General features: G+C 41.5%; 2 protein-coding genes across 6 annotated transcripts in view; one reads left to right on the top strand and one right to left on the bottom strand.

The window, feature by feature from the left end:
* Window positions 1–7,899, bottom strand: part of LOC134517294 (probable cation-transporting ATPase 13A4) — a 47,198-nt gene extending 39,299 nt beyond the window's left edge. Inside the window, exons 1-3 of the mRNA XM_063338666.1 lie at window positions 7,583–7,899; window positions 6,569–6,650; window positions 4,518–4,821 (exon numbers count right to left, since the gene is read on the bottom strand). Of these exons, the coding sequence (XP_063194736.1) occupies window positions 4,518–4,580 (63 nt within the window). The 5' untranslated portion in view covers window positions 4,581–4,821; window positions 6,569–6,650; window positions 7,583–7,899. The remainder of the gene's footprint in view (window positions 1–4,517; window positions 4,822–6,568; window positions 6,651–7,582) is intronic.
* A 226-nt stretch (window positions 7,900–8,125) lies between these two features.
* Window positions 8,126–14,399, top strand: part of OPA1 (OPA1 mitochondrial dynamin like GTPase) — a 55,482-nt gene continuing 49,208 nt past the window's right edge. For all 5 annotated transcript variants that reach the window (XM_063337811.1, XM_063337812.1, XM_063337814.1 and 2 more), the window contains exons 1-4: window positions 8,126–8,338; window positions 11,598–11,916; window positions 12,222–12,318; window positions 13,527–13,634. In XM_063337811.1, the coding sequence (XP_063193881.1) occupies window positions 8,310–8,338; window positions 11,598–11,916; window positions 12,222–12,318; window positions 13,527–13,634 (553 nt within the window). In that variant the 5' untranslated portion in view covers window positions 8,126–8,309. The remainder of the gene's footprint in view (window positions 8,339–11,597; window positions 11,917–12,221; window positions 12,319–13,526; window positions 13,635–14,399) is intronic.

Here is a 14,399-nt window from a genome sequence, read left to right on the forward strand (position 1 = left end):
AGACCCACAACAGAGGTATTTACAACATGCATGAAGAAGGGGGAAACAGGCACAACATGATGCAGGTTTCTCAGCAGGTTTATCTCGCCACCTGAATGTCTTACAGTAATTAAGGCTTGGAAATTATTCAATTCTTGAAGAATTCTTTGGAAACTCTTCAGGATTCACAAGGCCTATACTACAAAGACCTCCAAGCAAATGCATGTCCACTATGGCAAACAATACTTCCAGGGCTGGCAGAAATCCTGGTGTTGATGTCACCAGTAAGAACATGTCTGTCAGGTTAGTATTATGTTGTTAAGGAAAAGAGTGTAATGTTTGCTGGGTTGTATTTCATTGCACAAAGAGGCTCTGCTGATGCAGACATGCTTCTTTTGAAGATGGGTCTGATGAATACAGATTTGCACCTTGACAACTTTTCTACTGTGTGAGCAGGTTTTTAGGGCTCAAAGTGTGCATCTGGAATACATAAAATTACAGAGCCAAATAACCTGGATTCTTGAGGGCACCAGATTAAGAGACAGTGGAAAACAAAGCTAAGATTGGAGTCTGTAAGACTCCAAAGGGCTCCTTGTTATCTCACAGGAGGTAATGCTGCCTACAAAAGAGGCTGGTACGCAGGGCTCATCTCATCTCTATAGAATAATTTTTAATAAATTGTAGTGTATTATAAAACCTTGTTTCCTCACATGTTAACATCCCCTTTCTCTTGAGACTCCCAACAGTCAGAAGAGTGACTAAACCAAAATGGTTTAACTTGTGAGTGAAGGGTCTGGGGAGGGGCCATAGACTATGGGACAGAAAAAGCTGCCAGACCTGCTCAGTTGGCAGAAAATATGCTTATTCCAAGAAAGGTTCTTAGCTGCTTTTACAATCATACAAAGGCAGCGCTCAGGGGCTTATCCCTCTACTGTCCAGCAAGTCTTTGTTACTTATGTTTAAAAGAAAAATTGCCTGTAACTGCCAGGTCATCTGCACAGCAGAATTTAAATGCAAAAGTCAAACAAGTTCAGGCACCCTCTTCTTTGGTGAAAACAAGACCTGTAGCTACCAGCAAGGAGCCCGAACAGTGGCTGTGAACTATCGTATTTCTGGCAACCCAATCACCAGGTATCCTATTACGAACAACCTGTTGCTATAACAACAGATAATAGGATTAGACTTGAAAGACTGGTTAAGATTCACAAGGAATTTAATAACTGAATCTCATTCTTAGCAACCAGAACCTGTTTCATCAAAGGTCTGTTTCTGTCCCCTCTGAAGCCAGCAGCAACATTCACTATCATTCCATTAGGAACAAGATTGTGCCTTTCAGATTCTATCTGAACAGTTAAATTTTTCAAATGCAAAGTAAAATTCCTGGATCAGATTCCCTTCAGAATTTTGGCATTCCCAAGGAGGCAAACAGCTGACAATATGCAGCAGCAAACTGGGGTTCACCAGCTAACTAACTGCAGTTGTCCCATTCCTTCAGACGTAAGCAACTGGGGAACATGTGCTTAAGACAGGTTGCTGGCAAATCCTTCCAGAAGCAGCAGCACAAGCTTTTGCACTGCAAGACTTATGTTCTGCACTTTACAGTTTGTGCAAAGGGAATGATTAGTCCCAAGCTGTACAGAGAGGAGCATCAAATTGGCAAAGGGCATAAAGCTGTGTCTTTCCTCCCTCTTCCTATTCCACCAACAATTACTTCTTTTCAAAAACACCTTCAAGCAGATCTTTACGAAGGGGAAAAAAAAAAAAAGCAAGCTAATTCCTGAAATAAATCCCTTCCTATTACCATACCTATTAGCCCTCTCTGAGGCAAGCTGCTGTGTCCAGAGTGCTCTCACACTACTGAAATATTGCTGGTACTACAAATAGTTACGAAGAGGGAGAGATATTATCTCATGCTCCACATATACATTGCTAAGTTTTAGCTGGGTACCAGGAGAGTGAACTCTTGTTCAAGCAAATGTACTCCAGCCACGTAAAGTAATCCCAAAGATGTACACAAGGATATATAGGGTAGATTTCCTAAGTCAGCTAGTTCAACACAGGAAAGCATTGTATGTCCAGAGACCAAATGAACTACTTGCACGCTTTCAAAATTACTTGAACTATTTCACTCTGGAAGAACTGGCACCTGCACAATGTCAGCTGTTGCATTATTACACCCAGTGATGTGATCTTGTTTGAGGAGTCAGGAACTGCTTGTGAATAATTTGGTTCAGGTGGATTAAACTCACAGTTAAAAACACTGTAAAAAAATATTTTTCATGGTTTAGAATTTTAAAAAAATGTTGCAGGGTCACTGAGACTTTATGTGCCAGTGCCACTTGCTGTGGCTGCCAATAATTTGAAATATCCGATTTTAACAAAGAAAGAATGTCTGCACATAATTCTCTTTTACCCCATGTACTCTCCTTCTCTCCTCTGCTTTAACACAGCCTTCTTTGTCTCTTTCTTCACAACTTCTCTCACCTACATGTTACATTCTTTTTCACACAAATACACACGCTAGTTCTCTCATTCTATACACGTTTTTTTCCTCTTGCTCTTACAGTACCTCAGATACCCTCACAGTTATCTTCCTCTATCTCATACTCGTTAACTTTTTTCTCTCTCTTACACATATGTAACAGACATATACATACCTGCCAAATCTAGCACAACTTGGCTATGGTTTTAATTGCACCTGCTACTCAACTGCTTTATTAATCTTTTTTTCTGTGATTTTCATTTGGGAACCCCAGGTGAATGAGCACTGCTCATGCTCATTGCAGGCACAGAGAGCATGGCAACTGCCAGACACCCCGGATTCACAGTGCAGATGATTGACTCAACACTGTGCACACACATCAACTGTGCATGGAAAACCTCAGATTCACAGTGCAGATCTCCAAGCACTGGACTCACGGCACATGTGCTCAGTATGATATTGGTGAGAAACAAGAATATTACTGGAAAGGTAATGTGGGATAGTTGGCTCCACGCAAGCACAACGTGGGAGTCCCAGTAGCGCACAGCTAGAATAATTGGACATACAGGGTACAATAGTGTGGGCTCTACACAGTACCAGACGGTACACTTAAACCTAATCAGCTCAGGCTCATTTCTGGCATTGCTAGCGATGGTGCCAGTAGTGGGAAGAGAACGACAGGGTGTTTATGGTCCTAGAAGGAGAGGGGCAGGGTGGAGCACAGGCACAAGAGCAGCCGCCGTTTGGGGCTGGGGAGCAGTGGCCCATCAGCACCAGGGCTAGAACCAGCAGCAGGAGCTGCGCGCAGGACCAGTAACTCAGCAGAGCCACCCAGGTTCTGCGTTGCACTGAGCTAATTAGTCCCCACCCTCAGAGCCAGTGCCTTGCTCTTCCTGCAGTGCTCAATTCATACTGCTGGGTGACTCTGCACTGCATTCCCCAGCACATCCCAGATTACCCAGGTTTGCATTACGGAAAATATGACATCTCCCCTTCACTGGATGGCAGAGAGCTGACTGAAAATCTGTATCTAGGGTTAACAAATGTCCACATTTTTCCATGATATGGTCTCTTTTTCACTAAAATAGAATTCTCAGCAAGTAGATTTTGAAGATTTCTCCAGGATTTCTGGAAGTGAGCAGTCACGTCAGCTTGTAAGTAACTGTGTTTCACTAGCTTTGCTGGGACTGCTGTACCCCCAGAAATTCAACACACACTCATAGCAGAGCTACAGCGGCTGTGCAGCACAGGAATTTTGAGAAGCACTGCATTTACCAGACATGCATGAGAACTGTTGCTGTACAGCTGCATCGTGGGTCTGACATCTCCAGCAGAACCTGTTAGATGGACAGAATGCATATGCAACAAATAGCTGATCCGTAACACACAGTAGTGCCAAAGCGGCTAAGAAGCACTGAATTTACTACGGTTGTGCACTGGGCTTCCTATTTAAGAGAAGCACTGTGCAGTAGATAAGAAACTTCGTGTAAACACAGGACTTACTTCCACGTGTTACAGAATGCAAGTAAACATACTCCTCCCTGGGAAATTATGGAAAGAACTACAGTAGCTCTGTATTTAGAAATCCAGCTTTATACAGGCGCTCAGGCTGGAATACTGTTGCCAATTCAACAGATTGCATTAGCTAATAATTTATGCAAATATAACACATGTGTTTTTATGTTCCAGACAAAGCCAAGGTTCCCAGTCCTCATCTAACTGGAGCTGACCCTGGAGATTCAGCTGTCAAATGGTTAGGAACACTGCTCCTGTCCCTCAAGCTCATGTAAAACCACCTCCACCTAGATTTATAATGCCACATCAATAATCTGTTGAGCCACCCCCTGTTGGAGGGAATAACCAATTAAATCCAGTGGACACATACAACTTCATTTTCTTTCCGCTAAAACAATTATATCCCTTTCTAACTGTATGTTTCTGCTATGGGAACACCCCCACCATCCAAAACTAAATTACAGACTGTAGCATTTTATTGAAGAACATGTGCCACCTGCTGCTTCATGTTCAGAAAGACCTAGACAGAGATAGAACTCACCACCTCATTCTCTTCTCCCTGGTTAAGCTGTGCATAATGGTTCTTGGCAGGATTTCCCCCCATGAAACGACTCTCTGGAGACTTTCTAGAGCACCTTCAGGACAGGTCTTCAGCGCTGTGTGCTTGAACTTCCACATTGAGGAAGTGCTCCAAGTACACACCTTCCTTATAACTCTGCTAATGTTTGAAGAATGGAGCTCCTCCCTCTCTGTGGGGTTAGCAGGTAACATTCGTCCCTCCTCCCTTCATTCTGTTGTTGGAGTTTTGCGACTGCGAGGGTACATGCAAAGTTCACTCAAAGACACTACAAGAAAGAAAAAGTTAGATTTCACAAGTGTTCGCCACAGTCTGATTCTGGGTCATAACTCTGATTGATAGGTGCAAACAAATGCTGTCGGCATGCAAATTTCAGGGGAGGGCAAGAGGGGAATATTTTTCTTCAAGAGATTATGGAATCACTGGAGACCAGGAGCGTGTCCAAATTAGAAGAAAAATAGGCATTGCTGGTGTTAACACTCTTAGCAACCAGCCTGAACTAAGCGCCCAGCTGCGATCCCCACATATGCCTTGGAGAAAAAATTCAAACTCTGGCATTGTAAATAGGGGGCCCAGTTTGTGCAGGTGGATTTATGCACTGACTGTGTGTCAGGATCCAGCCATGTAGGATCTGTAACCAGTATTTTTATTCGTTATTAAGAATATCATCACAGAATGTTTTCTGACTTCACTATATAGTTTTCGGAAACATCACGGAAGTTATTTACTCACTCCTTGGGGAACGTGGAGTTCCCCACTGATGTCAGTGAACCAGATAAAAATGTCTCTGACCTCCAAAACAGGGCCAAAAGGAAGCTGGCAGAAATACAGCACTAAGCGTTTTGTCACCTCCTTTTTTTGTTTCTGTCAGGCTGCATTTGTTTATTAGTCTTGTGATTCATTCTCATTTCCTTGTCCTTTGCTAATTTTTAAGAAGTTACACACCAAATATTTTAGGAACGAGATCAGGAGAGGCAAACCTGTTCTTCTAGCAAATACGTTAAGGAAACTAAAATATTATTTCTAGGGTGACTGAAACAGATCAAGAGGTGTGAATTTAGTTCCTGTTCAATAGCGTTTTACTTTCATGTGGCACGGACTTGTACAAGCCCCAAGTACCAGGAAAGACCACTGCACATCCTGCAGTGGGCAGGCTCAGGGAAACCGAAATGGGAGAAATGCAGGGAACAGAGAAGAGAAAATGAGGGAGCTAGGTCAATCAATATCAGAAAAGCTGCCCATTACTAATAACATGAGCCAGGCACAGATCTGCAAACCAGATGTACATGTTGTTTGGGGTTTTTTTGTTATTTTATGTTTGTAAAATGCTGGTGACAAGCAGTTTGCATTGGACATCTAGCACACTTTCAAAAGGAACCCAGACCAGAGGTTGGACAGGAAAGAATATAACTGTACTTAGGGAGTTAAAATCTCCCTGTTAAGGGAGATTTGTTGCAATAAGATCAAGGGGGAATGAGGTGCTCTCCATACCTCACCTGCAGTGTTACCCCTTCCTTCCCCACACTGCAATTCTGAGGATAGCTTTGAGCCTCTCAACTTTTCATTTTGTTCTTCTGAGACCCAGCAACAGGAAATCTCCAGTTGTCACATGAGAATTGCAATCTTCGAGTTAAAATTAAAAAGGAAGAATGCAATAAAGTCATAAACCTGATTATACAGGAAAACTGAGTAGTGCTACCTAGAAGCTATAAAAGACAGGAAATAACTGCGGATGTACCTTTTCTAAGGCAGGCTGATGATTTTGGGAAATGACTCATTATTTTGGGAGGTGCCAGGGGTGGAAAACAGGAGTGCCACACACGCTTTTTCTGCCTGGTCAGCTTTTTCTGCTTCCCCAAATGTCAGCCTTGCTCTTTCTAGTGTCTGTAGAAGACTAGAGTGCAGTAGGGGTCCTTGGCTGCCCTTTCACAGAGAAGACAGATGAGCTGCATACAGAATATCCCACCAAACCTGGGTGGGATAGGGAAGAATCAAGGGTCATCCAATGTACTCACAATTCATAGGCTTATTCCAGCTCCCGTGGACAATTTCTGCTCCTACAGAACACTCTTATTAGAGAGATTTGTATCTTCATCTCTGAAAAAAAGAAAAAAAAAGATTAAATTCATAAAACATTCATAATTTCCATAGTTTGATAACCTGTCATAGTATTCCAGCAAAATCTGTTATTCCAGAACCAATGAATATGGTGCAATTTGTTAATTTTCTGAAGCGGGTTCACTTTCTCCCGGAGAAAAAACCTCTAAACCATCCTATATTAGAACCTTTAGTTATATATTGCCCTCTACAGTTCAAAGTAAGAATTACACATTAGTTTATAAATAAAAAGTTATTTCTATCATGTCCTATGGAGTTTCATCATTCTTATTTTTAAATTGAAATTTGTCTTAAAACCCAGATATAAATCACAAAAATAACAAGTTAAAATACAAAAGCAAAGGTAAGATTTAAACAAAAGATAGTCCCTTAAATATAAATCTAAAAGGAAGGAAGGAAGCAAAAGACAAAAACGTGCCTCACCTCATCCCTACAACTTCTCAGTCCTGAAAATACATGTAGGTCTTATGTCATCCTTGTGCAACTTATTTAGCTCTGAAAAATCCCACTATATAAATAGAAGCTTGGCCTATAAAACACCCCAAATCTCTTTTTCTGTTTAGCTCAGCACGTGAGACCCAGTTCTGGGCATATTACAAAAAGGAAGCTGTGAACCAACTGGTGACAGTCTACAGGACAGCACAGAGAAGCATGAGAAAGGGCTCAGAAAAGATGGAAGAGGGTTGTTTAATCTAAAGAAAAGGAGTATGACTGGAGCCATGACAACAGCTTTCAAACACATAAATGCAGAAAATTATATTCTGTGTGTCCACTATGGATAGAGTTAACTTGCCGTAAGAAAGATTCAAATCGGGCATGAGGGCAAACTTTCTATTAATATTAGCAAGCACTGGTATTGCCAGGTGAATGCTCTATCGCCTGTGGTCTTTACGGACAGGTGAGGCACGCACCTCTCAGAAATGACGTAACTAGAGGTGATTCTGTCTGAGGGCGGATGGACAGATCTGCTGAACGCGCCTGGTTCCTCCTCTGCCTCCCACTTCCATGTGGTTCTGCCAGCAACCCCCCTCCACAATTCACAGAAGCCCATTTGGACACGCCGTGTGTTTTCCAGCTTTCAAGGCAGCGCTGCCACTCATTTTGTGCGCTTCAGCGCAACAACAGCTGGGAACTCATCTGGGAATGGTATTTAAGCGGCCTGGAAGACCCTGGTACAACCAGAGCCCTCCACCCGGGGCTAGGCCTCACTGCCCTCTGCAGGCCAGGCCAGGCCAGGCCAGGCCAGGCCTTCCCGGGGATGCCCTGGGCCGGCACAGGGGTAAGGCGCTAAGGCCTATCCCTGCCGTCGCTGGGGTGTGAGGGGAAACACAAGGCCCGGCTGCGGAGCACCATAATTTTCCCGCCTCTCCGCCCCTCCGAGCCGGGCACCCATCCGACGTGCTCCCTCAAAACCCGCCGCCGCCGCTCCCGGAACCTTTCCGCGGGGAGGCGCGGTTTCCAGCCGGGCCGGCCGTACCGGACCGCGGTGCCCGGAAGCGGCGGCAGCCCCGTCAGCCGGCGGCCGCGGCGGCTCCACCTGCCCTTGCCCGCGCAGCCCGGGGCTCCAGGCCCGGCGGCGGAGCCCCGGCCAGCGGCCGCGGTGCGTGCGGCTCCTCCGGGCCCCTGCCGGCCGTTAGGATGTGGCGGACGCGGGCGGCGGCGGCTTGGTGAGCGGGGCGGGCCGTGGCAGGGGTCAGGGCGGGCGCTGCGGGCCGCCGGCGGGCCTGGCCCCTCAGGGGCGCGGCGGCTGTGAGGAGCGAGCGGCCGCCGGAGCCGCCACCCTCCTCCCGCTTCTTCCCGCTTCGGGGCCTCTGCACCCGAGGGCACCCGGGGGAAGGGGGCTGCCGGTGGGGGAGGCCGGAGCCGCACAGCGGGGTGAGGGGGAACAGCGTGTGTGTGAATGGCGCAGGGGCGAGCCCGAGGCCTGCTGGAGTGGGACTGCTGCTGCCCAGCGGGAGAATTCCCCATCCTTCAGCTCCCCCGGGAAATTCCCCATCCTTCAGCTCCCCCGGGGCCTGGGCTGTGATGTGGAAGGGGGCTGTGTCTCCCACATTCCCGCCCAAGGTGTTTGGGCCGCTTTCGTCTCCAGACCTTGGCCCTCCTAGCCAAACGTTGCAATTCTCCTGGTTTTCACCATTCTTACACACAATTCCAGACAGAAGCAGTGAAACTGAATGGCCGGTAATTCCATGATGTTCCTTGGAAGATTTGGGAGCAGCAGTAGGAAAATAAGCATTGTCTAGTGCTGAATGAGAAAGAAAATACCACAGTGCTTTTGTTGGGTTACGTTTGAAAGACTGCTTTGCAGTCGTAGTTATTAAAAGTCTATATAACCTGTCTTCACAGGAAATTTGTACCAGCTGAGGTGAGGATTTTTTGAACTCTTAAAACGGAGCAATATGTGTAAAATGTTAGCTATGACTACCAGGTGGAATGCTTGACTACTGATAGTAACAGGCTACTTTTTCTTGTTTTACAAGGTATCTATAAATTTCAGTGCAATGCAAGATTAGTCAGGTTGCAGGACTGTAATCAGGCAGATTCTAATGGCAGAGCTACTCATGTCTGGAAGGCTTTGCAGAGGCTTTAAATTTGTAACTTATTAAATACTTCATGTAATAGCATTGTTTTGGCACCCTCTTCATTCTAACTGCACTTTTAATTGAAGATCATAAGGTGATTTTTTTTTTTGGTCAGTATTCATCAGGAGATTTTAGCAGAAGGAGGAGAGAAGGAAGGAGGAATGGAAGTTTTGGTAGATGGAGTAGTGGGGATTTTTTAAGGAATAAGTTTTTATATGTGCAATTAAAGCAAGTACGGTTTGAAATAATGCGATAGCACTCAAAAAGCAATTGTTGTTGATCAAGTTCTTGCCATAACAATTTGTGGTGAAACTCAGTTTTACCTTCAATTTAAACACACAGAATGAATGCTGTGAAACTGTATTTTAAAAGCATAGTGACAGAGAAGAAAATGACATAATATTACAAAATGTCTTTAACCTCTGTGAAGACTAATAATGAGAAGTGACTGCCATAGTATATGCTACTACTTGGTCTCTGCTGAAAATATTAAATATATGTGTAATGGTAGTGACTGCAAAACAAAAGAAATAATGGCCCAGTCATCAGCTTGATTCATACAGGCTTACCACACTCTGATTTAAAATACTGCCTTCAGAAGCAGTAAATAAAATGTTTCTAGTGTGGAGGCACTTTCACTTTTTATTGTTATGTAGCCACTTTTGTATTGGTCCCATCTGTGGTTAGTTTCTGACCCTCTTGTAATTCCATGTCAGAGAGGAGAAACTTGTTGCTACTTTAGGGATTATTCCACTCCTGCTTGTTATCCTCTTTCTAGATACTAGGTTTGTTACTGCAAAGGCACAGCCTTCTAGATAGTGTAGTAGAGTAGCAAAAGAGTATCCCTTAAAATCTTAGTGACTTTTATGAATGAGGACTTTCATAAGAGTCAGTGGAGTTCTGTTTTTTTTAAGCTTTCCATTATGCTAAAGGAAATTTCTAAACATAGATCATTGGGACAACTGGTGTTTTAAGAGAGGAAAACGTCTCAATTCTCATAATTCTGATTTTCAACTTATCTTCCAAAAGCTCAATTTCTGGGTCAAAAGTGCTTTTATAACAAAGACTTCCACTTATTTGGACATTAAGAATATGCCTGTCTTAGATAATGTCATCTCTAGTACATGGAAAATCTCAAGGCGAAGAATTATATAGATTATAGAGCACGTTATTAGAAAATGCTATAAATTTTCCATTTCACATGATTCACTTAATCTCTTTAAGATCTGATAATTTTAAATTATTTAGGATTATGGGATGAATAATTTGCCTTCTCGATGGTGTGAAGCACTTCCTTCTTTTGTATTTGTCCCCTTTGTAAGTAAATGCACTTCATAACATTGAAAGCTCTGAAAAAAGCATCAAGGGACAAGCATTAATTTCAAGAACTGTAACTTCACTCATATTTTGCATCCAGTAAATTTTAATATTAACCATTCTGATATGATGGTGAGACTAAAAGTTACAAAAGAAAATGCTTTTTCCACAGCAGTTGTCTCTTCCCTGAACTAGCAAAGCCACCTCAAAACGTTGAAGCACACAAATAGTGTAATAGAAATTATACAAGGAGCTTTATTCCAACCTATGTGTTTGTTTTAATGTAGGCAAGATTGATGAGGTTCCTGTGTTTTAACATGTGCTTTTCATGGCTGGGCTCTGTTTTCTGAGTCAAATCTTTTCCCTCTTGCATAAATCTGAATTACTTTATTGAAGTCTTCAACAACCATGGTGCAGCCATCTCCATAAGTAATCTTGTCTACAAGTGACCTAAGACAAAACAATAGTGCTGTAATTCTGGAACTGGAGAATATTAAAGAAACTGAAAGATGTCATTTAGTACATGTTTCAGCTGCAACGGAGAATCTGCTTTGACAAAAAAGGACAGGTGTATTTTGCAAAGGAATTTTGTCTGTGTGTTGGTTTTTTTGAGTTTGAAAATCCTCTACAATCTTAGTGTTATCTAGAAGTTCATTTTGAATAACAAGATAGGCTGAACTGTCAAGTTTTCTTTTATGTTGCAAGTTGATCATAGTCTTCTGTGGATTCTTATCTCTTGTTTGCCCAAACTGTTTTTTACCACAGACATGTTACTTGCCTTAATCCAGTGTGGAAGTTAAATTTAGTTCATAACAGACTTCATAAATGGTATTTAAGGTTTTATTTCTGTAATCACGAGAAATGCTATATCCATTAACTACGTTTAGAGCTTTTTGTTTTCCTGGTACCATACCAATGATGTAATGTAACCAGCTAAAATGTAATGTGAATTGCTTCTAAAGAGGTTATTGAGTTAATGGTGTGTTGAGGAAATCTGTTGCTTAGAGTTTTTATTTCTTTCTTTTAGTGTCATCTGCCGGAGTCTAGCAAATAGCAGCTATGGAATAAAAAGAAAATCACCACTTCAAAACTTGCATCTTGTTTCCCGAAGTATACATCATCCCTACTACCCAAGTTCAAAATTTCAAAGACCTCCGTTAAGGATATCCGTTCAGCTGTTCTCTTCTCTTAATCGTCTTCCCCTACGCAAAACAAAACTTTTAAATGTAAAATATGGATACCAGTTCCACAGGAACTTTTGGCTAGCTAGACTAGCATCAAGGCTTCTCAAACTTCGCTATCTTATATTAGGATCTGCTGTAGGTGGTGGTTATACGGTAAAGAAGGTATTTGTCTTTGGAAGCTCTTTTATGCTTTTTGTCTTTGTTACTATATTCTTCAGAACAATATCCACAAAAATACAAGATATCATTTTTTGGTTAGCTAATGACAATAAAGATGAATGAATATGGAAAACACGTTGTTTAGAGAACTAGTATAGACTTTAAAAGGTCCAAGTAGCATCGTTCATATCTAGAAGATGGTGGGTTACTACGTTTAATATGTAGGAATTATTTTTCAATAGATTGCTCATATGCTTCTCTACATACATTTCTTCTATTTCTACTTTTTTTTTTCCTTTTTGTATTAGACATATGATCAGTGGAAGGACATGATGCCAGATCTCGATGAATATAAATGGATTGTTCCTGACTTCATTTGGGAGCTTGATGAACATATTGACTTCGGTATCACAAAAGCTAAAATATTACTTTTATCTAAAGACTAGCATATGTAAAACTTAAACATAAAGGTGCAGGTTCGCAATGCCTCTCTCCAGTAGTATCATTGTAATGTAATTTGAGTGAACTTCTGACGTTAGTTTGGTGTGTGTCTTACCAAGGTGTTTGTATCAGTGTGTTTGTAGGAAGAAATTAAGCATTGTTTAGCATTGATATTCCATAATTCATCCTTTCATTTGAGAATGTTTTTGTTCCTTTCATATGGCCATGTAATTCTATTATTCAAAGGAGACTTGCAACATGATCGTGACTTACACAGGTGTTTGGTAGTATTATGAGCTAAGTTCTTTCTTTCTATATGAATGACACTTACTACAAGTAGAATTATAAATAGATAAGTAACAGACATGTATGAGTAAAAGGCCAATTGAAAATGCAGAATAGTGAACCTACCTATCTACAAAATTATTTTGAACATACAGAAGAAAAGAAAATGAAAAATATAGACTCTGTTTTCTTGAACCTTCTGGTTACAGTAGGTTTCTTGCATATTTTCAGCTCAAGGATAGAAATCTGAAAAACAAGCACCGAGTTACTTCTTGTATGTGCAGGGTACTAAGGTAGTGTTCTTTTTTTAAAAAAAAAAGTTTATGAAGATTTTACGACATGTATGAGCATTTCTTAGATAAATGCAGAGACTGAATAACTGAGGCAGATGTTTTCTTGTTTTTATTGCTAGCGGATGCTACTTTTTTATAGCACTTCAAAGCCAGAAAGTTTGTGGGTTTTTTTTGAAGGATTACAGAATTGGCTGGCTTATGAAATTAAAAAATAAGCTTTTCTTAAAATGTACAAGAGGTGAGCATAGTTACACTGTCATGTAATTTTAAAACATCCTCTACAAGGTGTGTGAGAGAATAATGTGGTGAAATGCAGGAATAGATTTTAGACTATTTTAAAGTACCTGAGGCAACCAACTTATCAGGAAGTTCAAAGTCTAAAAAGCAATTGATTTTTCAGATCTGATAATCTTTCCCAACACTAATGGGGGGAGGTGCATGTGGAAAGAAACTTTGGAATTCTTTATTTAAAAAAAAAAAGGGGAAAAAAACATGTCTTGAAACAGTTGCTAGGTTTTACAGCCTAAGCCGTTTTTGTTTACAAAAATAATAGGAAAAAAACCTTACTCATTAGCTGTTTTACTGTTTTCCTAGAAAAACTTATCAAAGCCCTTCCTGATGCAGATGACCTTGCCAAACTTCTGCCTGACTTTGACAAGATTGGAGAGAGCTTCACTTCACTGAAAGGATTTTTTTCTCCTGGTGAGAACAATTTTTCAGCTTAGTTTTGGTTTTGCAAACATAAACTATTACAAGATGAGGTTACAGGTATGTCCTTACACACTAAAAAAAAGTGGATCCTGAAAGTGCATGCCTTTTCATTGAATATCTCGTCTGAAAGTGTTATGGACATAGGTAAGTGTAATGTATTTTTAAAAGCAAGAATTCTAGTAGCAACTACAGAGAACCAAAATGCAAAACTGAATAGAAAACTAGAATTCTTGTACAACTCTAAACAAACAGATTGAAAGCTACATTGCTTCAGTGAGTCATAAAAGCTGTATGCGTCCAGCTGGAATTTGGAGAAGGTGAGAGTGATGCTGGACAGTAACAGTGCCACAGCTGTTACAGGAGAAAAGAGCTGGATTATTAAGGATGATGGCTCTTAATGTTGCAAGCATGTGAAATAGAGACTTATGATTAAGGTATTCTTTTGGGTTGAAAGGTATTTTCCACCTGGACACAACTCCAAAAGAACTTGCATGAAGATTTAGCTTAGGTAGGAGCTGCGTTTCAAAGGAGTAGGCAGGAATTCTAAATCCTTCACAGAAAAAAAAAAAGGGGGGGGGGATGACTTGTAGATTCAGTGTGTCCAGGCAGTAGTAGCTTTAATGTTTTTCAGGTTTTGGGAGATTTAAATAAGACATTTCTGATCGGTGGGTTTTTTAAAACTAAAAATGCTTGATTTGATGATCATATCTGACTTGCTAATGAACACAGCTCAAAACTTCACCCAGTCATTCTTGT

The sequence above is a fragment of the Chroicocephalus ridibundus genome, chromosome 6 (genome assembly GCF_963924245.1).
Source record: "Chroicocephalus ridibundus chromosome 6, bChrRid1.1, whole genome shotgun sequence".
Lineage (NCBI taxonomy): Eukaryota > Metazoa > Chordata > Aves > Charadriiformes > Laridae > Chroicocephalus > Chroicocephalus ridibundus.